This window comes from Panthera pardus, unplaced genomic scaffold (assembly GCF_024362965.1).
Source record: "Panthera pardus isolate Hobbes unplaced genomic scaffold, ASM2436296v1 HiC_scaffold_11, whole genome shotgun sequence".
Classification (NCBI taxonomy): domain Eukaryota; kingdom Metazoa; phylum Chordata; class Mammalia; order Carnivora; family Felidae; genus Panthera; species Panthera pardus.
This window is the reverse complement of record NW_026526666.1, coordinates 22,338,786-22,366,085: the sequence shown is the minus strand read 5'-3', so window position 1 is coordinate 22,366,085 and position 27,300 is coordinate 22,338,786. Positions and strand designations below refer to the sequence as shown.

The window sequence follows — 27,300 nt, the reverse complement described above, 5'->3', positions numbered from 1 at the left end:
TTAGTGAGAATCAGGATAGATGGGGTAAAGGGAAATTCTGAAAGCTGTTGAATATCGGGGGTCAGCACTGCATTCCATTAAGAACCCAAGAGAATATTTTACATTTTGTGAGGTACATAATCTTGTGTCACAGCTACTCGACTCTGCCACTGCAATATCAAAACAGGCATAGACAACACAGAAAGGCTGTGTGTGGTTGTGTTTCAGTAACACTATTTATATTATTTTTTTAAGTTTATTTATTTACTTATTTAGAGACAGCATGAGTTGGGGAGGGGCAGAGAGACAAGGAGAGAGAATCCCAAGCAGGCTCCACACTGTCAGCACAGAGCCTGATACGGACCTCCAACCCACGAATCAAGTAACACTATTTACAAAACCAGGCTGGATTTGGCCTGTGAGATGGTGGCTCACCAACTCCTGCTGAAGAGGGTTCCAGGACCCCAGAAGCTAACTTGTTGTTTGAAGGAACAATGCTGGAAGACAGAGAACCAAAAGCCTTACCTTTCTCTGTGGCATCCTGGCTCCATTTGCTGCCAGATCTTGGTCCTCCACAATCCCATGCAAGTTAGCCCCAGGCTGCTGAGATTCTCATGGTGACTTGGAATCCTGCACAGTCTGCAGCATTGCCCACTTGGAGACTAAGCAAGAGTTTTCTCATTTCACAATCCTACACACATCCACTGTTCTCAAAGCACAGCACCATGCCAGGGCCAAGTCCAGAGGGACTTCCAAACTTAGTTACATATCCCTCCAGAACTAGCTCTTCCTTAACAATTCTTGGGTCCTATCATTCTAGATTCGGGTCATGAAACCAGAAATACTTTTCCTTCTGGCGAGTTCCTCTTGAGAGTCTTTATGTCTCCTCCTGCCAGAAGATCTCTTGTTTAGGGACACCATAGGTCACCTTGAGAGTTGCCCTTAATTTTGATTTTTTTTCACCCTTAATTGTTAAATTGGGGTCAGGGTCTGGGTCTTTTCTTCCACAAAGACCCTAGCTTTTTATAAAACTGATTCATCTGTCAACATATCAAAGAAAACAGAAAAGTAGTCCCCTGGCAACAAAAGTATGATACCCTTCTCTAAGGATAGTGAGTCCTATTCAATTTACATTTCCCCATGCCAACCCTTTTCAAAGCAGAGATCTGCTCCAAGGTGACTTCTTTCTTCTCCTATAGAATAAATATGCAGTTTCGCTTTACAAAAGGAAAATTTAGCCCTGTTTAAAAGAAGCTCTTATTCAGGTGTGAGATCATTTTCTTGGGATGCAAGAAGCTTTTCCTGGAAGAGCTAGACTTTCTAAATTGAATGGAAGCTAAGTTATCTAAAATGCAAATTAGACCAATACTGCATATCTCGATTCTTTTAAATTGTCAGTACCCCATACTTTATTCTATCATCATCTCACATGTGCTGGTCCATCACATGATCTGAAGTTCGCGAATCAATATTTGTCAATCCCAGTTAACCCCAGTGAGTCGTGTACAAAGACAAGATGTGCATAGTTGCAAGTAGTGAAGCTCCACAATCACTGTATATGAGGGGTTCATGGACACCTTTGTCATCACTTCTTCCTGAAAATTGTGGGTGGCAGCAAATTATGCAGTGGTAAACAACTTGTGTTGAGGTTTAATTTGTAGTATATTAGGATACATTTCAGGATGATGGCATGGTAGGATTATGGCTGGAAATCAGTTAGACACTGACTAGTAACACCTCATACTTTATTCCCAGAGAAATGCTCCTACAATATCATTAGTATCAATCTTATAGAGTGTGTATTACACAGAAACTTTGGGTTATAAGTGACAGGAACTCAAAGAAAAGCAACAGGCACAAGTGGCTTGGAAAGGAGGTGATTATCAACTCACATAGCTGAATCTCAGAGAAGCTTGTGTTGCGGCTGTCTTTGTGGCCATTGAATTCAAGAACTCAAAACTCTCAGGAATCTGTATCTTTTGTACCTTCTTCTCCCTTCATGTCAACTTTATTCTCTTCTACTACTAGGAGACTTTCTTCATTTGGCAGAAGGAACGGGACCATGGGCAGCTTGGGACTTACACTGTCACAGCCTTGCTACCAAAAAGGGGTGAAAGGGAACATTTCCCTCTGACTCTAGTTAGAAAGCCCCTGGGAGGGTACTCTGATAGGCTCCTATTGGTTTTATGACCATCTCTGGGCAAATATCCACTGGCAGACCATAGGGTATCATACATGATAGGACTCACTTCAGTCATGTGCTCACTCCATAACCAATATGTGGTGAATTCTGTGACAGTAAATGCCTCCATGCCTCAGGACAACATATTGGCTTGTATTTGGAGAAGAGGTCCTACCTCAGAGGAAGGGATGGATGTAAACCAAAGAACCAGATGTTTCCAATGCCTGAGATCTACAAAAGACAAACAATTGATGAAATAATAGTTTACTCAATTACAAATCAGTAACTTATATAATTCAATCTAAAGGGTGAACCAATGAATCTAAGGATTCTAGGGTTTATGAGAACCATCTCCACATTTGCAAAGATCTGTCACTTGTGACTCCATACCTGTGTGAAATCAACTTTGCATTAATTTTGTACACCAGAACAAAGTCCAGAATTAATATACCTATTTTCCAATTACTAATGAACAAATTTTTATCAAAGATGTAATTAACTAAAGGGGTAAAAATTATTTTAAGTATATAATTTTCATGTAGTTTATATATTACTTTGAAATTAAACTGTAATTCTATTTGTTTTAGTTTAAAGTTATGCAACATCTTAATTTTAAGAGCTCTATTGCTTTAGCTCTTTTCATAAGTGTTCGAGAGCACACTGTAAGGATAAAAGGGGTGTGAGTGGCAGCAAAAGTTAAGAACCACTGCTTTACATCATCTTACATTGGTTCCCATGTCTTTTAATAATTTTTTCTAAAATCTTTTGAACTCCTGTCCTAATTTTTCTTATAATTGTTTATAAAACATAAGTGTGGTGACTGTAGTTAATAATACTGGATGGAATATTTGAAATATTGCATATTTGAAAGTTGCTAAGGAGTAGATTTTAAGATTCTTCATCAAGAAAAAAATTAATTATGTATAGGGATGGATGTTAATTAGAATTATTGCAGTGATTGCTTTGGAACGCATATGAATATCGAATCATTACATTGTATACCTGAAACTAATCTAATGTTATATGTCAATTACACCTCAATAAAAAAAAACATAATGATTCTATCATGACATTCAAATTAAGAGGGAACAGAGAAAACTTTTAGTTTTTTATGACAAATAAAATGAAATTCCCAGTCTACAGAGGAGTTGAATAGCCAAGGAAACCAAGATAGATGGAAAGATACATTCAAGAGGCACTTAAGTGCACAGGTGCTCAGAGAAAAAAAAAGACCACTAACATTTGGATTCTAGAAAATTTTTGGAGCTCCTAAAGCCTAGAGACAAGGCTAGAAAACTTCACAGGGAAAGTGAGTCTTCAGTAGAATTTAGGAGAATTTCAGATGCAGTATTTACAAGAGCGCATGGTTGGCTACACACTGGGAAGAAATCAGAGGATGCAGATCTGCTTGATTGGAGCACATTTCTCCGTAGCTCCAGAGGGAGGCTCAAAATTCTCATGTTGGACTAATTATTATAAAAAATGTATGCAATCAAAGGGTAATTACAGAAGGATTGAGAAAACAGGAGTCATTCTGGACTAATTAAAATAGATTCTTATTTGTGTGTCAGACACTTTTCACACTTCTTGTGAAAATTGCCAATGTGCTGAAAGTGTTGAGAGATAAGAGAAAGGAGAGAGAGTGTGTGCTTATCCCAGCAGGATCATAAATCATAAAAGCCTAAATTAATGAAAGCACTTACTCAGAATCTTTATTGTTCCAGGGTTATACCAATCACTGTAGGGGAGACTAAAAATTATGGAATTCACTTATTCAAAAAGTATTCACTAAAGTCTTGAAATGTACAAAACACTATACCAAGGATTGTATGTTGGGTCTACACAGGGGACAGTGGAGGCTTAGACAGAAAGATTGGTGGAGGCCAGACCAAAGAAGCCCTTAAATGCCAGCCAAGAGACTGGAGAACATTGCAACGTTTTTAAGCAAATAAGTGACATGATCAAAATTGTACTTTGGGAGAAATAAAATTAAAATCAAAATTAAAGAGTTGATCATAGGGGCTCCTGGGTGGCTTAGCCAGTTAAGCATCCAACTCTTGGTTTCGGTTCAGATCATGATCTCACGGATCGTGGGTTCAAGTCTGGTATTGGGCTCAATGCTGACAGTGCAAAGCCTGCTTGGGACTCACCCTCTCCCTCTCCCTCGGCACCCTCCCTGCTTGCTCTCTATCTCTATCTCTCTCTCAAAATAAATAAATAAACATTTTATTAATTTTAAAAAATGAATAGTTGATTATAAAATGAAGATACAAAGCCAGGGAAATTGACCCAGAAGCTATTATAACATCATAGAAATAATTCTTCATTAAGAATTGAACAAAATAGTGAGAGCAAAAATGTAATGGAGAGGATGGATAGAAGAAATATGACATATGTCATTCCCCCAATTCACTCCTACAGGTGGGAATACAATATTAGATTAAAATATATCAAATAAAATAATCAAGGTCATAATCAAGTGCTACATTGTGCAGTACAAAATAAGGTCCACTGTTGTTCAGACAGAGGTCTAGAAGAGCATGTGAGATGTATGTGTATTCCAGGAGATGGGAACAGCATGTGAGAGGGTTCAGAGGCAGAGTGAACATGGTCCAAGTATGGCTCAAACAAGTTCATCAGAAGAGAGGACACAGTCTGCAGAGGGGGAAATGAGGCTGTTCAACAAAGATAAAGAGTGTCTGGTAGATCTTTTATTTAGAGGGGTGTTGTATGGCAAAAAGAGCTTGAGGGACAGAGCAAACTTTTGCAGGAAACCAGGCATTAATTGATGCCAATGGAAATAGGGAAGACACAAATATGAAAGAACAACATTTCACTGGAAATTCAAAAGGATTTGGAGACTAAATGTAAGGGATGAAAGGCATGAATAAATCCAAGATGATGGCAAGATTTTTATATTGAGTTGTTGGCTCTATCTTATACTTTAATTAGTTGTTGCTTGTTACTTACCAGTAAGATAGTAGAAAACCTTTTACCCAGTGTGACACTGAAAGAAAAGGAATAGTCAATTTATGTTCATGTATTTCTCAAACTTTTCATACATAAAACAATGTATTAATACAGCACAGTATGGTAAAGTAAAAGAAAATTAAGGGCAGCTACAGAAAACTTAGTGGGAAAAATTAATTATATTTTTATGGTGTGTAATCATGAAGACAAATCAAATTTTAGGGGAATACATTAAATATAAAACTTCCAAATAAAATCTATTCAATTTTTTTAATGAGAAACTTGAGCTTACTTCCAAAAATATGATTTTTGTAACAAGGAATGGATACATACATTTTCTGATCAAAATTTTTAATTTTGATCTCTCTAACTTTGTGATAGTTACCACTGAAGAAAATCTTTGCACAAGTAGCTGTTACAAATCTAAAATCATTGCTTTACAAGCATTGAAAATATAACAACATTTGAAATTAGATTGGACAAATCCAACAACTCTGCTTTCATTGACCAAAGTAACATGTAAACTACTTGTGGTCACTTTTTTAAAGCTTATTTATTTATTTTTGAGAGACAGCGTGAACACAAGTAGCAGAGAAAGGGGGAGAGATAGAATCCTAAGCAGGCTCTGTGCTGTCAGCACTGAGTCTGAAGAGGGGCTTGATCTCACGAACCATGAGATCACAACCTGAGCTGAAATCAAGGGTAGGATGCTTAACTAACGGAGCCACCCAGGCACCCTTCTTGTGATCGCTTGGATATTTTAAATCCAATTAAAATTTTTATATCAAATATGTCAAAACAAAAATGGTGCTCTTATTTCCAAAATGTGTATGAGTGTGTTTAGGGCATTTTCACCCCATGAAAGTTACGTTGGGGTGAGAAAGTCTGTGGCTCACATGCTCTGCCACTGACTGTCTGGATGGCATGTCCAGTTGGTTTCCAGTTCTTGGCCATGTTCAGTGCATTGGGGTGGAACATCGATTTCTGATGGCTTGCAGCTCTCTGGGCATGCTGTTATATGATGCTCCACCCTAACCAGAATGCTTACAAACAGAAGCAACGTGCACTGAAGGACTTGCACAGACCCTGCCATACCCCTAAAATATAAGTATTTTGGGGGGTAGTTGTAACCCATTCTCAACACATCAGTATGTCAATGCACACCCATAGCAAAGCTCCACAATGCAACTTTTTGTTTGGTTCCTGCTGTCACCACTATGGGATATCTTGGGATTACCACTACTCTCAGAGCAAATGTATATTCCTGTGGAATGGGACTCACTAGAACTGGGTAAGTCACCTTTTATCATGCCCTGGTAGGGAACCACAAGGGACCATGGTGGGCAAAAGTCATTGATAGTAGAAAATGTAAAACCCAATTACAAATTATCTCCTGCCAGAGAATACTGTTAGGTGTTATTTTTTAAGTTCTTAAGTTAATCCTTAAGTTAATAAGTGTCTTGTGATCCCTTTGTATTATTTAGGGGTTTTTGGTTGCAGCCACAGACGTGGACTCTGGCTAAATTTATGAAAGAAAGAGAGAGGGGATGAGGGAGAGAGACAGAGGCAAGAATTTATTTTAAAGGATATGGGAAATTTTCAAAGAAACAGAAGAAAGAAGAAAGTCATACTTCTCAAAGGAAAAGAACATGTCACTTCTGAGAATTGAAAGACCAAAAGAAATTGCTGTTCTCTCTGCAGCTGCCATGAATCAACATCAAGAGTTTTCCATCTTGCAATCACTCCCTTCAAAATTCCAATTCTTGGGGAATTTATTCCATTTGTTTTCACTTGGCGCCCCATCCCCACTCCCCTAGTTGACCTGGAGAGGACTGAACACCTAAATTACAGCTTTGACTGCAGGAGTGGACAGTTCTTCATGAAAATTCAAGATACTATCACAAGAAGGAACAATGGGTCTTGGACAAATAAGATGTTTGTTAGATGTTCATTTTACCATTCTGACTCTCTTTTTAGGTGAGGAAACCAAGTCCCTGAGGTAAGATGTTCTCTTCAATCAATGATGAGGCCAGAATTAGAACATCACTTTCCTATCTGTCAGAACTTTCCTCATTTTGCTTATTTTTCTCCTTCATACATTCAGTTCTTTTAACCTTCTCTCTTTTAGAAAAATGAAATAATATCTTACATTGTCTCCTGAAAATGCTATGAAGTGGGCTGGTGTCTGAGAAATACATTACTAAATAAAATATACTTTTTTTCAACCTTAAAGATAAATGTCAGACAAATATCCCAAGGATGAATACTTGCCAAAGAGCTGAAAAAGAGTTTGTATTTGGCTGTGAGCACCCAAAACCAACACATAGGAAAACTACTTCTTTCTTATCTCAGGACTCTGACAGTTTTAATAATCATGTCAAATGCATTTTCAGGCATATTTTTTTCCAGGTTATTTGTGCCGTGAAGTACTCTGTCTTGTGAAATGTCAGAGCGCTGCATGTTCAATGGGTGCCGTTTTTCATCTGAATGCACTGAAATAGGATTTCCAATGAAAAATATTCAAGTTCTGTGAGGCATGTTAAATTGTTTTTAATGCCGCCATTATCATGAAGACTTACAACTAGCAACATTCAACACACAAGTTCTGCACTTGGCCCAAATATGGACGTACATGGTGAATGTGGAATACAGCATTCTTTAGTTCAGGATTGTCCTCTAGTAGCTGGAGGTCCGACCACCTCTAGTAGCCTCAATGCTGGAAGTGGCTCCAAGGTCCACTCTTCCCAAAGCCTTCCTTGGCCACCACACTTAAGAAGTTTCTCCATAGTAATTACAACCACACCCTAAATGTTTCTTCAGTAGTGTACATCACAAGAGGTAATTATATGCTTGTTACCAGAGGCAGAGTGTGTGGCCCTTAAGATCACAGAGCTTGGGGCAATCTACTGGGTTCAAAAACTCAGCTAATTTCAGTCATTGCCCTTAAATATAATAGCTAACCTCTCTGAGTCTCAGGTCTTATAACCGAAAAATATGACACAATGGTATCCAGTTCTTAAAGATGTTGTAAGCTTTAAATGAGGTAAAAGGTACAAAGCATTTTTAACAGTGACTTGTCTGTAGTGAGCATCATGTAAGTGCTTTCTATTGTTATGGCGAATTTATTATCCTGTGTCTTCTCCCTTTTCACGTGCATTAGACTCTGGTTTCTGTGAGGGCAGGAACCGTATTCTATTATTTTATCCAGTGGGTATCCAGGAAGAAAAGTGCCTCTTGCATAGTGGTGGGGAGGGGTCAATCAATATTTGTAGGTTGAATGGATGGACAGATGAATGGATGGACCAGTTTGATAACATCCCAAGTGCTCTCAAATATATTGTCACATTTGAGCTCCCAAGTGCTGCTGTCAGGTGGCACCAACACATCTCTCATTTTATGTATTAGGAAACTGAAACTTGGAGTGACTTGCTTGAGAGCAGACCTCAACTATAAATCCTGGACTTGAGCTCAGGTCTCTGACTCCAAATCTCATTTTCTTCTGGTTCGACCTTTTACTACTTAATGTTTTCCATCTCTGAATCCTCTCTACAAGAGTATTCTATAAAAGAATTTGCCTTGTTCATTGCATTGTTTTCAACATCAAAAGTTAAAGTACGTAAAAGACATTTTAAAAAAATACATCACACTCTTACTTCAATGTAAAATTACTATTGTGTTTAGTATTTGAGGGATTGTATGAGGTAGCTGGATTGTTTTGTGAAATGATTTTAGAGGGGAAAGAAAATATTTTAAAAGAAGTGGGATAGAAGAAAAGAGCATCTGGTCAAGGGAGGGATAAAAGATTTACAACAGGAATTGGCTTTGAATTCTGAAGCATTTCCTGATCCTATACCATGTGGTCAGATCAAGCTGGTCTGACCACCTAGAGGAGAAGGAAAGTACCTTCCTAATGTTTCAATAATTTATTGAATTATTGAGGTGTGGTCAGCATGCATCTCTGATATTTTCTCACACGCTTTCAGTTCTTGGCTAATAAAAATAGGGGGCTATCGTTTTAGCCTTCTGTTTCACCTCCTCTTTATATAGAAGAGCTGAGTTTCCAGGATGATAAATTAAAAAATCTTCCAACTTATTTTTTACCGCCACCACAAATTGCAAATTCTGTTGAGGTACTAAGAAAGTTGAAAACAGAAAACACACGCGGGAGAATTTTGGTAGTAATGAGAAGTATAGTCACTGATTAATAGCAAGATGACTGGTAAACAGGATCAACTAACAATTATTGAACATTTAGTATGTGGATGAAACCATGTTAGATGGTTTTATATGCATTGTTTATTTCTTTTCACCAAACCCCCACTCACCTCCATCATTTAATTTAATTGGTTCATGCATTCCTTCAACAAATATTTACTGAACAGTTATTTGCCAGGCACAATTCCAGTTACCAGACAGGACATATTAATCTTTTAGAGCTTACACTCTAGTGGGAGATAAAGTCAATAAAAATTGACGAATAAATACTTGCTAAACTATCAGATAGTGGTAAGTCCTATGAAGAAAAACAACATAATGAGTAAGGATAAAGAGTAATGGAGGCCTGAGGTGATTAGTGCTATATAGGTGGAGTGAGTAGTCCTAAGGAGTTTAAATTTGGGCAAAGGTATGAATTAAGTAAGACGTTAAGCCACACAGTGTTGACAGAAGAGCATTCCTGGATGAAGAAACAGGAAGTGCAAAGTCCCTGAGGGAGTACAAAGCTAGACTGGGACTGTCAGACCATTAAGGCATAAAGCAACATCAGTAAGGTCCATGAATCAGGCAGGGCCCCTGGACAGGGCTTTAAGAAAAATGTGAGGAATTTAGATTTTTCTCCTGGGTGTGATGGAGAGTTCTTAGAGGGTTTAGGCAGAAGAATGACACAATTGGATTTACTTTTCAAAAGATCATTCCAGCTCCTGTAAAGGAAACGATTTGTAGGACATAGGGCTAGCAAGAGTAGAAGCTGGTAGAACAGTTAAGAGGCTGTTGTGCCAGTCCAGGAAAAAGATGGTTGTAGTTGTGGAGAGTGAGGGATGGGGCAATTCATCAGCTTCGGAAGATAACACAGCTCTCTTCTGATTACTTCTGCTTTCTGAGTGAAATGAGTTAAGTTGTGAGCTGAGAATGACAAGATTTGAATAAAGAGTAAAAGGTGTGAGTTGTTCCTCGGAGAGTAGAAAGTGAACAGACTATGGAAAAATACTAGGATTGTGGGATATTAGGGCCTGTTTGAAGTTTGTGGTCATCAGTCTAATGTGAGACAAGACCACATGGCTGTGTGTTCTTCCCTACCCACCTTCAGTTGTTCCGGTGAGGGCAGGTAATTGGGTTTAGTTTGGGCTGGGATTCTGCGAGTGAAGTGTGGTGCATAGGGAGGTGGAAATGGAGTTTTGTACAGTGGGGCTCTGGAACCCAAGCCCAACAGAAGAAAATGAAAAAAAGAAAAAGAAAATCAGACTGTCTCCACACTGTCAAAGATCTACTGGAGTGTGCTATAGACTGAATATCTGTGTCCCCTCGAAATTCCTATGCTGAAACCCTACCCGCCCCCCCCCAATGTGATGGTATTTGGAGGGGACATTTGAGAAGTAACTGTTCAGATGAGGTCATGAGAGAATAGGAATTGGACTGAGAATGTTGGCATTGGTGGTCAGATGCTTCAAATAGAGACTTATAAGATATTGGAAATGACCAGAGGCACATCATCATGGAAGTGAGCTATCTTTCTTATTACATAATACAGTGTTTTTTATTTGCTGTGTGTTTCCCCCCTCTGTATTACTTGACCCTTCTAAGTTGTCAAAATCATTACAAAATTGAGACCAGCCAGGCACACTGCCAACAAGGTGAAGGACTTATTTTAGATTGTTGATGTCTGAAGAGGTGCCTCTGTGATGCTGGCTTTGTTGGGGACGTGTGATGCTGAGGTCAGAACATGTCCTGGCCTCTGGGCTCAATGGGTATGCCCACACATCTGCCCCATCGTTGCAGGGAACCCTCACCATCCCCAGACAGGTGATGGTGTTCATCAGCAGGAAGAGTCGCTGTTGCAGGGAGCCAGGGAATCTCCTAAGCAGAGAGTCCTTAAAAGGGGCCGTGCCGTCCTTCCTTGAGAGCAGCCAGCCTTCAATTAGTTTCCACCACGGCCTACTTTTCAGTATGGGATCCAAGTTTTAATTTCACGCAGGTAGAGGTCTGTGTTAATGCCGTGGGCCAGTGCGCAGGAGCTGGGCTTCTGCTCTCCAGCAATCCTTAAGTAAGCGTTCCTCGAGTGGCCCAGGGGGCTTTCCAGGCGGGTGTGGGTGTCTGAGCTCCTCAGCCTCTCTGCTGCAATATCCAGGGGTGCGTCCCCCCTTTTCCGATTCTTGACGTCAAGCTCTGACAGCGCGAAGCCTCGCAAGGGCGGTGGAGAGCAGAGGGAGGGTGGCAGGGAGGGGAAGCCATTGCAGCAACAGCTTGTGGGAGGGAGCTGGACGTCTCTAGGTGGAGAAAAACCGGGAGCGAGGGCCAGAGTAGGGGAGGAAGGAGTCCTGCCGGTTTAGGGAGCCTCTTGCTGCAAAGAGGGGTGGGGAGAGGCGGGGGCGCTGCATGCAACGCGCTGGCTCCGGTGGTGCCCGCGGGGAATGTGACATCAGCGGCGCCGGGCGCTTGCGGCTGGAGAAGGCAGCTCGCCTCGGCTGCGCGGTGCACACCTCGCCCGGGGGAGGACGCGGACCCCGGCAGGCGGCCGGGATGTCGGCGAAGGAGAGGCCAAAGGGCAAAGTGATCAAGGACAGCGTGACCCTCTTGCCCTGCTTCTATTTCGTGGAGGTGAGTTGGTGCAGCGCCTTGGCGTAATGCAGATCTCGCTGGCAGCTCCGGAGCGAATTCGGGTCCTGGACGGTGCTGGAGGCGCGGACACTGTGCCGGGGTGCGCGCCGCTGCCCTAAAATGCCCGACCCTCCCCCTTCCCCTAGGTTTCTCCGGAGCTCCCCCGAGTGTCCCTGTGAGTGTCTGCCAGCCAGGGGTGATTATCACTAGCGGTGTCGCTGCTAGGTGGCTTGCAGGGAAGAGATACCTGTGTGAGTGAATGTGGGGCTAGTTCCCTGGCCCTCCTGTAGCGCCTGTGTGCATAGCGTCCGCGGCCCACAGGGGCCATGATGCCGATATTTTGGGATGTGTGTTTTGCGTCTGCAAGTACGTATCTAGAACTCTGTGAGCTTTTGCTAAGAATGCAAATGCACACAGCCATGCTCAGAATGTATGAGGTCTGGGGATGTTTATAGAGCATTAGAATCACTGATTGCTTTATTAAAAAACAAACAAACAAACAAACGTTCCCCTGTTATGATTTCTATGGTGCTCACATCTGCTTCTAAAATTGGGTCTGCATCCCTAGGCATCAACCTATTGGCCCTTTTCCATGGTTAACAAAAATTACACATATACGTGTATATATGTATTATGTATGTACATATGTGTGTATATATCTGTAGTATTTTTAAAATCATCATCTGGTTTTGCATGATTTGTACATGTCCACTTTTTCTGTGCTGAGCAGTATTACAGATAAGCGACTGACATGGAGCTGTAGTGATAATGAACCTCTAACTTACCCAAATGCAGTATTTAAGAAAGAAACAATTTATGGGAGGGTTATAAAGATTGACAGGTACAGTGATTCCATGCACGATGGTCCATTGCATTAGGAAGACATTTTTTAAACAAGAGGTTTATTAAGTCATAGGTAAAAAAAGAGATACATTGGGTAGGTTTAGGGAAATTAGATGGTTTTAGGCACAAATGTATGTTCTGTAATTGAAGTCTGATTGCATAGAGAATTATAAGACTGTTGCTGAGTTAAAAAAATCCTTTGGCTGTCTTTTCAGCCAAATATGGAGGTTTAGCACTTCCAAGTACAGACAGTAGACTCTGTATTTGATGATTGTGAGTCTTATCTATATTGAGGGACAGCCACAGCCTTGAAACTTGGGGGAAGGGACACTGTCAGATTGTTTCTTGTACAGAACAGTATATTTGCAAATTTGTCTTGGGTGTCCTAAATTTTAAAAACGGTTTCAGTTATCAGAAAGATGTATGTGACTTGCATAAGTGTCAGAAAAATGATGGGTGACTCCTTCATCCATGATCCATAGGGGGGAAAAAAGATATCTTGTTTATTTAAAGTAATTAGTTGAGTCATTTATTTTTGCCCTTTCTCTTTCACAAGGGATTTTGAGGCCATGGTTTAGACAATTTTGTTGAAATATAACAGAGAGTTTTCTCAAGAAAAACGTGGGCAGCAGAGGATTCCATGATGAAAAGGGAAAATAAATAGAAAATGGGATAACTGACTTTAAGCTAAATCATGTCAGGCCACTTGTCGCATTGCTAATCCACTGTGGTTTAAAGCACTTTCATTCACGTCTGGACCCCTTATGTGTTCTAGGAGAAATCAGTTCATTTCTGGGTTCTACCTCCAGGATGGAGCACACCTGAGGTCAGCTACAAGCTGACTACATACGGATTGCGGCTGTATGGCTTCAAGGAAAATACTTCTTTGAAAGAGGATGCAAACCAGAGAATTAAGAATATGCCTTTAAAGAGTCTGTGTGTGCACTAATGCATTTGAAATGTGTCTATTGGGACAGCTGGCTGGCTCAGTTGGTAGAGATCACTCTTGATCTCAGGGTCCTGAGTTCAGGCCCCACATTAGGTGTGAAGCCTACTAAAAAACAAACAAACAAAAAACCAAAACCTGAAAATGAAGTTTGTCTCTAGGAACAAACATCTCACAATTGTTACTTTTTTTCTATGAATGGAAATAGCCCCCAAATCATTACATTCCCTTTGACCTATTCAGATACCCTCTACAAATTCCTTAGCAAGGCAAGCTATAAAACAATTACTTGAAGACTGCGCATGGAGTTTGACTGAGCATTAATGACATTACATCTTGGGGGTAACAGATTTCAAAGGGAGAGCCACAAAATTGGATTGCAAATTATCTCCCTGAAACTTCAATGCATGATGAACCACTAAAGAGCCTCTAGAAAATGGGAGAAGACATTAGTACACCAATTATTTAAGGGGTTGACAGGATGCCCTACCAGGCTTCTTTGGAATGACTCATTTTGAAACCAGTGAGAATGAGCTTTATATCTCCTTTGGAGGATGAATAAATAGCACAAATTAATATGTCAGTAAAATGCTCTAGAATAATGACACTTTGTTTTACAACATAGTTTCCCAGGACCTTAGTAATTAAAATAGAAAAGTGAAACATGAGTGAATCTTCCATCACAGATCAGCCCAAAGCACTTATTTCAAGCCTTTCTCTGTTACTTCAGACAAAAATTTAAGCCACCTCTTTGCCAATTTCCAGAGCTGGTTTGGATTCCAGAGCATTCCTGAAATTGACCTGTCTGAATGGAGAGAATAACTAACTGAGTGCTATTTACAGTTTGTACAAGGATGATGGCAACCATTTACGAAGCACTTAATAGATACTAAGAATAAAGAAAGCTAAATGCTTTACGTGCACCATCTCATTCAATTTTTAAAGGTTCTCATTAAGAAAGATGCCGTTATTATGTCTGTTTCAGAGAAGAAGAAACAGAAACTCAGGACATTCAACAACTTGCCAGGGTTTAAAAGCAAGGTCAAAGGTAGAGCTGAGTGTTGATTCAAAACACGTGCTCCTAACCACTGCACCACCTGTCTCTCTCAACATGTTGAAAGAATATTCACATAGGTAAAGTTACGGCCTATGGTCTCCCACTAGTAAACATCGGAACATGTAGTTTAAAGTAACGGCATGTTGATAAAGATGACAGTTTTTCCTGATAACAGACCAACTTTCCCAGCTCAGGCTGCCTCTAGGTGCAAAGGGTTGATGGACGGTGTATACTCCCCACACTGACTCACTAATTAGTGGCTAGTGTCCCCACAACAGGGAAAAGGGTGGAGACCCTGGCAGACTATGTGCAGAGTGTCAGAGCATGGAGATTATATCCCGTGGGTGCTGGCTTGAGGTGTTCAACCTCTAACATCACCACCAAACTCAATGTTAAGCAAACATTAAATTACTGGAGAGCATTAATTTTTTGTACACCTTTGGTTTATACTGCCAATTGTCTGCTGATAAAGGAGTTTATGGTTGACGGTAACTAAATACATGAATATTACATGGTGACTTTAAAAACACATGATGATTTCCAGCAGGATACCTCACTTTATGAACAAGTTTGTTTCTTCGGTTTGGCATTGTTCAACTTGAAAGGAACTCTCAAACAAGCACATCCAAAGCCTTATCAGGTTCAACAGAAAAGCAGGTTAAAAGAGAATGTTCCACTGAAGAAAAGGTTTCCTTTACCTTTAAAGTTCCAAAGCACTCTCCAACTGGTGGTTGTATCACTTACGATGACAATTGCAGCCACAGCATACCTAGAATTAGTGAAAGGTCTTTCAGGCTTCATCACCCAGTAGTACATGTGATAAAGCTGAGTGTGTGCCTAATGCATTTTCTTTATGCAAGCCATCATAATGGCTGTACCTATGCTCAGACTCACCATTTTGTTCTCATTAGTCATCCTATTTAAAGAAATGGGTTCACATCCATTCAGCATGTAATGGCAACAAATGACAAATACTTCTAAGCCCACAAGGTATATTTCTTAATAAGTAAATGGGAAAGAGATTCTTTTCATTTAAATGTTCTGTTTTATGACATACATTTTTATGATTAATCTAATGTTTATTTTGTGGAGATAGAAGAGCTATGTTTAACCAACATGCAAAGATATTTTTATAGGGCTACAGATACACATAGTTTCAAATTCTTGTTCTTTGTACACACACACACACACACACACACACACCTACACACATAGTCATGCACAAACATAGGTGGAGTGAAAATATCATCTCTCTCCATTAAGCATAAAGTAATAGTATCTGAAGCCTTACATATTCGAATATTTTAAACATTGCAAACTTGAAATTGTATGGATAGTTTTCACTAGTTTGAATGTTGTACTTAACAATGGGTATGTTTCAGGATTTTGTTAATGCAGGCTAATTACTATAGGGCTGGTAACCAGACAATGTGTTCAGGAGTAAAAGCCATTGTTTCTCAGTGGCTGTCCTACCTGGAGAAGTTCCAAAAGCCTTTGTTTGAGCACAGATACCCTGTATCAGTCAGAACACCATGGTCAGTCTGAACACCATGTGCAGATATTCTCGTGCCCTGACAAAACATTAATCTGATTTTTTTTCCTGCCCACTGGAGAGTGTCCACAGATTCTTAGTTGTAGCAAACCTTAATTCACAAGATTTCTGTTCTAGCTCATGATCTATGTGAAAATTATATAACTCATTTGATCCCCTTGCTGAGAAATATAGCTAGCTTATTTTCTTCTACATAAACTTTGGCATCCGTAAGAAGTACAAAATCACATTTGTGCATTGCACATACCAAAATAGTAGCTGTAGGTTTCTCCCTTTTCTAGATGGCATGGAGAGAGAGTCTGCTCAAAAAAGTACTGCAAACATTGCCAACAGAGATGAGCTGACAAATCGTTCCTCCTCTTTTAGAGTCACAACGTGCAAAGTCTTTTGATGAGAAACAAGAAGGAAATGGAGAACATAATAGATTCCTAAGTTTTAGAGAGATTAAATGAGGACATTCCCACAAATACCAAGTATTTGGAAATAGGCAGAACCTGCTATTAGGAAAATCTGTGCTATTCCTAAGCACCAACGCTATCCTACTGTGTCTCCATGGCCAAGTCACTCATAATGTTCTTTGCCCTACTTTTCTCTAACAAGAAAAAAAAATTTGGCTTCTACAGACCTCAAAGGAAATTGAAAATAATGATAATAATAATAGTAATAAAACAGAATAATCAACTTCAAACCTCCTTTATGTGACAGACCCTGTCCATATGATACCTTTACTACTGACAACTACCCTAGGGGTTCCTGGGTGGCTCAGTCGGTTAAGTGTTCGACTTTGGCTCAGGTCATGATCTCATGGTTCCTGGGTTCAGGCCCTGCGTTGGACTGTGTGCTGACAGCTCAGAGCCTAGAGCCTGTTTCTGATTCTGTGTCTCGCTCTCCCTCTGTCCCTCCCCCACTTGTGCTCTCTCTCTCTCTCAAAAATAAATAAACATTTAAAAAAATACTGAGAAGTACCCTAGAAGGTAGTATTAATATTGTATTAAGGTAGTACCAAGAAAGTATTATTATCCCTATTTTTAATTTTTTTAAAGTTTATTTATTTGGACAGAGAAAGAAAGCGAGTTGGGGAGGGGCAGAGAGAGAGAGAGAGGAAGAGAGACAATCCCAAAAAGGCTGTGTTGTCAGCATAGAGCACAGCACGGGTCTCGAACTCATGAACAGTGAGATCATGACCTGAGCCAAAATCAAGAGTCAGACACCTAACCGACTAAGCCACCCAGGCACCCCTGTTATCCCTATTTTTCAAATCAGCAAACTGTAGCTCAGAGAGCTAAATATTTCTGGAGACACACAGCAGTGAAGTGAAGCAGCCAGGATTTGAGTGCTGGTCCATCTCGCTCTCACATTGCCATCACACCGCCCTCTCTCACACCTGCTCTCATGAGAAGGCTAAATGTGAAAATGCAATGGGATGGGGATACTGGGCTCTGTGATGCCTGGGCTAGCTTCATGGTGTCTGAAGGCAGGTACTTGGAAGATGTCTGGTTGGGGTTCCCTTTGAGTTGTAGAATAAAGTTGTTCTCTTTATTCATCTGCTACACTTGGCTCCATTAGTGCTATCTCCTTCTCATAGTAAGTTATTTCATCCAGACATGGAGGTGTAGATGACACAGTATCTGTCCACCTATAAAGGTGCTTCCTTTGGGAAGGCACAGAGGACATCCATGAGTCTCCTGTGGAGACCATACAAGCAGCTGTGGATGGAGTGACAGGGAGGAGTTGGAACTGAAATAAAGCTTAGAAAAGGAGAGTATGCAGTTCTTTGGAAGAAGGGATCCCCAAAAGAGAACAGAAACAGAGAGAGGCCAGGCCAAGGGGGATTAGGAGAAAATATAGACGGTAGGAGTGAAGTGCACGTGAGGGTAATGGAGATCCAATCTGTGAGCAAATCATGGAGACTCCTTTAGGCATTTGGGTTGTCTAAACTGGCTTGTTAATAAAAAGCATTTAAGGCACAGTTGTTACTATTTATGTTGGGAATGTATTACAAATATTATGCACAGCACAGGCTTTTTTTCAGGCAACCTCTCTTTAAAAAACAAAGTTAAAGCAATGTTGTATTACAGAATTAAGTCTAATAATCATGCACTCCAAAAACATCTGGTTTGATTCCTCTATCACAGAGGAGAAAATTGCAGCTTGAAAAGGTTAACTGAGTTACCTAAAGACACGCTTCGGTTAATGTAAGGTCAGGAATAGAACGTGAGTCTCCTGACTCCTGTTCTAGTGCTCAGTCCTAATTATTACTATTTCTAGAATTCCTCATATTAGAAAATTTCCCCCTGGATTATAACACTTAAAATACAGGTCATTCTAATTCTGCATGTGAGCAAATTGTGCTAGCTGTTTGAAAGTTGTACCTAAATACCTAGGGCACACATTTCATGATACTGCATTGCAATAATCAATATGTTAAAGCCATTATGGATGATGGATCTTCTGCTTTTTCAAATTGTTAGCTTCTTTGAGAAGCACGTTTATAGCTAGAGGCATCTGGGTGGCTCAGTTGGTTAAACATCCAACTCTTGGTTTTAGCTCAGGTGATGATCTCACAGTCCACGGGATCAAGCCCAGAATTGGGTTCAGTGCTGATGGTGTGGAGCCTGCTTGGGAGTCTCTCTCTTCCTCTTTCTCTCTTTCTGTCCCTCCTCCACTTATGCTGTCTGTCTCTCTCAAAACAAATAAATAAAACTTAAAAGAAAAGAATACGGACATTTAAGAAAAATAAAAGCATGGTTACAGCTATAGATCATAAGATTGGAAGTGATATTTTTCCTTCTCATTGCCTAACTCCCCACTGATAATTTCACAATTGCTTGCTTTACATGAGGTCTCTGACAGACAGAAAAGGAAAGAGGATACATTGAAGAGTAAGAATATAATCTATATCATCAATAACAAAGTAACTTTGAATTTTCTATTATAGCGTAATGTAATTTTTCACATATATTGTCTCATTTGATCCTTTAAATCCAACTGAGGAATAGATATTAACTCTGTTCTACAAATTAAGTAACTGAGACTCAAGAAGGTCCAAGAATGTGCCTGAAACCCAAGTAGTCCTATTCTCCTACACTGGCCACAAGAAAAGAAAAGAAAGTTTGTATTTAAAGTGTGAAATGTCTGGGGTGCCTGGGTGGCTCAGTCGGTTACATGTCTGACTTCAGATCAGGTCACAATATCACGGTTCATGAGTTTGAGTCCTGCCTCGGACTGTGTGCTGACAACTCAGAGCCTGGAGCCTGCTTGAGATTCTGTGTCTCCCTCTCTCTGTCCCTTACCTGCTCATGCTGTCTCTCTCTCACTCTCTCTCTCTCTTGCTCTCTCTCTCAAAAATAAACAATAAACATTGGAAAAAAATAAAGTGTGAAATGTCTAATTATGAGCATCTTAGCTTTCTATGGTTTCTTCTAGAATTAACTAGCCAAGAAATGTACTTCCAGGTAACTATGCAATGGAATAATCTCCTCATGGTCATGGGTTTTGGAATGTGGAAGCCAAGGATAAAGATGCTTATTTTGACACAGTTAAGGTGGAAGTGTTTTTCCTGATCAGTAATTAGATACTGAATCAATTGCCCTATAGGTCCATTACTCTTTCGTTGTTTTTAAATCACAAAGCATTTATGTTAATTAACATAAAGGGGAATAACTGCTTTCTTATTTGCTGTAACAAGATGGCTTCTGTACATTTTTCTAGAACTGACATTAGACCCCTTAGGTATAGAATAAAGCGAAGAAGAAATCTAGGTAATTAAAATCAGTGTATTTTAAGGAAAAGGTAAATGAGGTATCAGTTCATTTAATAGAGTATTGTTTGGGAATGGGAATAACAGAACTATGTGTGAATATGTTCTCTATGATATAATGTCCTCACCAAAAGCCTGGGCTGTTCAATTGCCTTAGCAGTAAAACTGCCATTTTATAAAGTCTTAATCATGCTTCAGAAACCAGGTCCACATACACAGAATCCAAAGAGACTGGTCTTAGAACAACTACTCTCCAAAAAGGGGAGCTACAATGAAATACCAGGGTGTAATCTGTTTGTACCTTCATGACATTTATTCATTTAATAAATATTTATTGATTGCTTGTTATGTGCCTTTTCGTTAAATTAGGGGAAATAATATGGAACCATTATTGGCATACTTCCTAGGCCATAGTAGAATTTCAATAAATTTTCACTGAATAGATGGAATAAAACAACATTAATATGAACATAAATTCATCTTTAACTTTCTCTTTCCAGCTAGGGGAGACATTTTTATTTGTAAAGTAAGTGCTGATGAATGTCGTATCAAATATGTTGCCCTGTCTCATGGATTATTGAACAGGGAAGGATTAAATCAGTCTCCAAGGTCTATGAGTCCTCATCTCTTAATTATACTCATTTTGTGATCTAAGGCATACCTATGGATTTTTTAAGATTTGAGACTTCAAGGAGAGGTGATATTTAAACAAAGAATTCATTGTTTTAATTTTCAGAGAAAACACTTTTAGTTACATAAGGTACCCATGCTAGCAAAGATTGGGCCAGTAATTCACTTCCTCCAAGCCTCAGTTTCCACCTTTGTAAAATGGTGAAAATACTGTGGACATGTTAGTTTTTGTGACTGTTTGGTTATGTACAAATTATATAATATGGCTAACAATTTCTAATGGAAATGGAATGCTTAGTAAATGAGCTTTCTCTTTCCCATTTGCCAACACCTATCAACTCATCAACTTATCTAAAGTAAACTTTCTATGTAGCTTCAGACATTACTAGATTCCTTGGAAGCAGTTTATTTTTCTGATTTTTCATACCACATATTTTGGTATATTTTATAATGTGCATACAGTAATAATTTGTTTCAATGCATAAATACATAAAACATGTGCTTATTGGATTGCACACTCATTTTTATTGATAGAGGCACACACACACACAACACATACACACACAAAATGGAAAGCATTTGCTTTGATTACCCTTACTTAACCTTGTCAGTGGAAGAAAATCCACATTTATTGAACAACTTCTATATACTAGTTTAACACTCTATTGCAACTCCTTTCTCTAAGGATGTTGGTCAGTCCACACTCTCTGAGACCCTGCCATTCTTGACTTTTCGGAATTCTATGGTACCATATATGAACTCAGCAGTAGCAGCAGCTATCAGGTGCAAATTATACATCTTCCCATGTTTCAATTAGGCCATCTATGAAATTTAAAAAAAAATCATGTCCTACAAGAAAAGATGAATCAAAGGATAATCCAATCTTTGGAAATAAGTGACCTCATTTAGACTATTAGGGTGAAATTCATTGGAATTTTTATTGAGACAGTTGGGTATGCCTTAAAGTATTAATAAATGTTTTTGCCTCCTGTACAATGATCTAGAGACACTTGCATTGTAGCAACTGAGATTTGCATGCTTCAAATATAAAAAGCTTCCAACTGTAAAGATTTGGGGTTCTCAGGAAAACATAGAAAGATAAGTAGTTACCTATTGGGTAATGTATACTAGAGAGACAAACATTTGAAGCTTTTCCACCCTAGGTTCTCATTAGGTGTCTAGCCTTCAGTTGAATTTCATACATGTAGGGAAAAAAATTATTCACTGATGCTAGATTCAATGATGTTTAAGTCTCATGGACAATATTGGTTCTAGTGGCACTTTAGATAGTTAAATCAGGAGATAATTAAGATAATTTTTTTCATTTTTTTTAACTCCACCATCTAGAGCAATAGAAATAGCAAGGAGCAGATAATAGGCTCTTATTAAATTTGTGCTGTATTAATGTTACATTGGTCAAGAAGTCTGTCAACTTAATTAATGGAGATAGAGAAATAGAGACTTGTACGGAGCCTCAGCTTTGATCTTAGCCTTGGCCTCAGGCTTCTCTGGCTGATTTGGAAGGCTAATGGTCCTTTAGGTCTAGTTCGAAACAGGGAAGAAATTGCTAAGACTTCATTGCTCAAATATGTGTTCCAACATGTCTAAGAAGGACGCAGGGCAGCACCTCCCAGAAGATGCCCGCTCTGTGGGGCTATAAGACTACAGAGTGCTCATTCCAAAACCCCCAGCCCACCTGACTCAACAGGCTGTGTCCCTTCCTCCACCACCACCCTTTCACTTTAAGATTGCAGAGGTCAACACAGCAGAGGAGAGGAAAGATGGGTAATAGGAGATGACCCCAACAAGCACAAATACCTTAGTGAGCTGTGCTGCAGTCCCACATTCTTTTCTGTGTTCTTTCTTCATTTTCCAGGCCACATGAAAAATCATAGTAAGGACAGCAATTTCTAATCTAAGCAGAGGCTGTTAAGCATAACAGAGGGGCAGAGACTGAGTTTGGGCAGTGAGGCAACAGCATGATAGGGCTGCTTAGCTACACATCCCAGATGGCTGGGTTGCCATAATCAGAGGCTGCTCAAATCTTGGCATATGAGTAGGGTTAAACAAATCTCTAATGGATGGCTACTTCTCAAAATGGGTGGGGAGGTTGCTTAAAAATGTCATTAGCCACAACACTGCTTCAAGATCCCTCCAGCTCAGAGACATTTCCATCCTCCTGGGCCACCTTCAAAAGATCTGTGCATGGTTATCAGGTGAAACTCTGTAAGTCTGCAAAAGGCCACACAAACCTGTACACACACACACACAAATGATCTCATTTGCTTTTTGACTTTTGGTGCAAACCACTTACCTTCCTAGGTTTTCGTGTTTGTCAAGCAATCAGCAGTAATTAGATTAATTCATTTCCAAGTTTAGTAATAAAATGTGCCTCTTTGTCAGATGTACTTGTATCCCATGTTACAGTGTATTTGCCTTTCGATGCATCTAAAAAGAAACACATGATACAATTACATTTAATTTAATCACAGCCTTCGAATGTTGGGAGATAAAACTTATCAGTGTTCTGTCTCACATTAACAAAACACCTTCAGTATTTCTTTTATATTCATTGGTGTCTTTCACAGGTACATTAAAGTAAATAAAATCTTTAGCAGCTTTGGAAAATCTTTAATCTTGAAGGTTGACTCATAATGTGCAACTAAGTATGCATCTAAGTATGGAAGAGACAAGCTTGAAGGAGAGAGAGTCTCATGAGACATTGTTAAGTTCGAATCTAAAAAAATAGATTGGAAATCCCTTTGCTGGATAATTGATACATCAAATAAAACATATCAAGCACATAGTATACACTCAATAAATGTTTGTTAAATAGATCAAATAATTATTACATAATAGAAAATATAAACTTTTATAGTGCTTAAATAAAATGGTTTAATGATAAATTGATACCTCAATTAGTAAGCAACTAAATTTTTTTTTCAAAATACTGATATCTCTAATTCAATAATGTCTATGTATATAACATAAAATTGTATGTCAGTAAAATTGTATGTCAATTTAGATCTCAAAATCAGAATTTTGGTTTTATTATTCCATATCTCAAATGTGTCATTTTTAGTTACATTTCATTTCCCTGACATTATTGCATGACAATATTTATATATTTTTCTTTTACCCTGTGTTGTTTCATATTAGGATGTATTTATTGGACCCTAAATGTACTATGTACTTCCTTTGTAAGACTGTTCAGGTGAAAATAGGTATGCTTTTCTATATGAATAAAATAAGTAATAGTGAAAATGTCATTTAATGTAAGTATATTAAGATTTTAATTTTTCAAGGAGACATCAAAAAATACATGCACAATTCCCAGCAGAAATTGTAAGGTGGCATCCATAGTATATAAAGATAAGATGTACTTTATATTAATGTATTTTTTTTTATTTCTAAACATCTTTGTGAAGGCAAAGGTCAGAGGTGGTAGTTTTAGCAAAAGGCAGTGGGTATAATTCGGTTGCAAACATGAACTAAGGTGCTATGTTTCTTGAGTTTATAATCTAGCTAAACAGCTGTATAATCTTGCACAAGTCTTGTAATCTGTGCCTCAGTTCTCTCATCTGTATGGTGGGGTCAGTAATAGTGCCTAACAGGTTTTGTGAAGATTGCATGAGTTCAGAAATTTAAACTACTTTATTTTTTTTTTTTTTTTTTTTTTTTTTTTTTTTTAATTTTTTTTTTCAACGTTTTTTATTTTTTATTTTTGGGACAGAGAGAGACAGAGCATGAACGGGGGAGGGGCAGAGAGAGAGGGAGACACAGAATCAGAAACAGGCTCCAGGCTCCGAGCCATCAGCCCAGAGCCTGACGCGGGGCTCGAACTCACAGACCGCGAGATCGTGACCTGGCTGAAGTCGGACGCTTAACCGACTGCGCCACCCAGGCGCCCCTAAACTACTTTAAATGGTACCTGGAAAATATTAGTAGCATTAAATTGCTACTTGTTTCCATATTTCTAAAAGTCAGGTATATGTTCTAAGGGAAAAGAAATTACAACTGTAGAAAGATTTAAAAGCAATTACTTTTAACAATTGAAATACAGGTCTCCAGCCTCAGGTCTTAGTCTAATTTGGTTTGAAAGACAAAATGCTTTCCAAGACAATGCACATACTTCACTGTCTAATTATGTAAAGGGAACAAATCTTCCAAACCTAAGGTTAAAATCGGTGATTACAAAGCTTACTGCCCCAAGCCTAATGCTGAATCAATATTCAGGTAATGAAACAGACATGTATTATTATTTTAAACTTTACTAATTGATCACTGAATGATTGTAATTAGTGCTTTTAGAGCTATAAAGATGTAATTTATATTTGGATATAAAGACATAAGACAGAGTTTTCCCATTAAACCTAACATATATATTGGGTCTGGTTGCTCTTCCCTATTAACTGCGGTTGCTAGTTGAAGGACTTAGTTTAATTTTCTTGTGCTCTTTAATGTTTAAAAAAATCATTAGAATGCTAGAAATTTGCAGTAGGAGCATGTTCTGTGGTAGAGGTAGGCAAGGATCTTTTAACATGGGGATTTTTCTTTTATTGTATTAGCCACATGACAAGATCTATGTAAACACTAACATCTCTTTCAAACCACCCATACATGTATGTATTTATTCTACATTGAGGCTACTGAATATGTCCTTTGCTATGCTAGGCCCTGGGGATAAAGAAGTGAATAAGAACATTTCTCTGTTCTCAAGGGTCTTATCATTGAATAAAAGAGAAAAGTGAAGGAACAACTGCTATCCCATAAGATAATCACTGTGAAAGAAGCAGTTAGCAAAAGAGATCCAAAGGAAACATTAAAGACAGGAAAGCATCTGGAGCTTTAAAGGTGCCCAATTCCTGGAATTTTATACTAGAAGTTACTTACAAGGGAAAACAAAAGTGAAGATAAAAGCAGGCAACATCCAAGATACAATTAAAGGTTCTTAAGATACTGCCAAAAAAAAAAAATTAAAATTATATCAGAGAAACTGCACAGGGAAGAACATTTAAGACCCTGGAATATCATATGATTAAGAGCGTGATTTGAAAAGTGCCTCCCACCTTTCACTCTTGATGCCATTTAAACCCCTTGTACACATGGCCATCTCTGGCCTCTGTCCTTAAGTGGCATTTCCACTGAAGCCTGGGGCTATTCTTTCCTGAAAAGCACTAGACTAATGCCAGATGGTGACATGTGCCAGGATGGCAGCAGGGTGTAGTGGGGCGTGTGCATCTAGGAATTTAACAGATTAGGTTCCCCACTCTGGCTTTGTACTTAGAAGCCAGGCATGCTGTTTAGCTTATCTAGGGCGGGGTCTTTTCTTAAAACTTATCTTAAAATTCTCAAAGAGGTTATGAGTATTAAATTAGGTAATTTATGGGGAATTGCCTAAATAAAAACCCAAGAAATGTTCTTGTCTTCTTAGATATGTGTTGCCACTCCATAAATTCTATTTTTAGTAACTGAAAGCGAACTGAGTTCTAGAAAGGATGAGTAGTAGATTTGAGCATAAGAGGCAATTTTCGTGTTTGAGTGGTAAAGAAACTGGTAGAGAAACTGTTTAAGAGGTAAGGGTGAAGAACTGGGTGACTTTTTTTTCAAAAGGCACCTATTTCCTGCAACACCCTCCTCCCGTTTGCCAATTGCAGCCATTGTACCAATGTTGAGCGGGAAAGCAATTTGTGACGCATTAGCAAAGAAGTTGTATATATAGCATGTTTCCTGGACTTAGGCACCTGGGAAGGAATGTGGGTACTCCCATTACCAGCTTTGTGACCCCTGGACAGTTTATGTAACCTACTCTGTCTCAGTTTTCTCATCTGTAAATTAGGAATACCAATAGATACTTTACAAGGTGTGGACTGAATGGAGCAATCTATAAAAGAACTTAGCACAATATCTGGCACCTACATCCTCAACATATATGCTATGTGATTGTTAATAAATTGGCCATGCTTTGTGTTTATTTAATACTAATGTCCTGATTTCTTTTGATTAAATTCAGCGAACAATTACTGGACACCTAAAACACTGAAAGCACTGTGTGAATACAGAGATCTCACTTTTAAGTACCTAATCTTAAAATTAGGGCTGGTAATATACAAGCATTGTAATTCAAGGCAGACACACAGGTCCTAAAATGAACTAGATATGGAGTACATAAGTAGAGTCTTCAGTTCTGAATGAAGAGCATGGAGACGTTTATGAGGAAGGTCATCTCGACCTTTATGAGGAAAATTTTTATGGGACACAAACGTGAAATGTAAGATAAAGCAGAGACCGGAATATGTCCTTTGAGATAAAAGTGCAATGGAAACAAAGGTTTTTCATGGGTTGGGAGAGTGAAGAGTAGGTATGGAGCAAAATTAAACAAGAAAGCAGATTAGGCTATAAGATAAAAGGTCATAAGTGCCATTCTAAAAAAAATTTTGCACGTTATTCTATTATTAGTGGGACACTCTTAAACGCATGATCAGACATGAACTCTAGAAAATCAGCCTAGAAGCATTGTGCAGGATGAAATGAATCGTGCAGGATGAAGTGAATCGTGCAGAGACCA

At 38.9% G+C, this 27,300-nt stretch overlaps 1 protein-coding gene across 1 annotated transcript in view; it reads left to right on the top strand.

Annotated features, from left to right (window-relative positions):
- The first annotated feature begins 11,565 nt into the window (after positions 1–11,565).
- Positions 11,566–27,300, top strand: part of PLPPR4 (phospholipid phosphatase related 4) — a 39,716-nt gene continuing 23,981 nt past the window's right edge. The window contains exon 1 of the mRNA XM_053892081.1: positions 11,566–11,944. Coding sequence (XP_053748056.1) covers positions 11,723–11,944 — 222 coding nt within the window. The 5' untranslated portion in view covers positions 11,566–11,722. The remainder of the gene's footprint in view (positions 11,945–27,300) is intronic.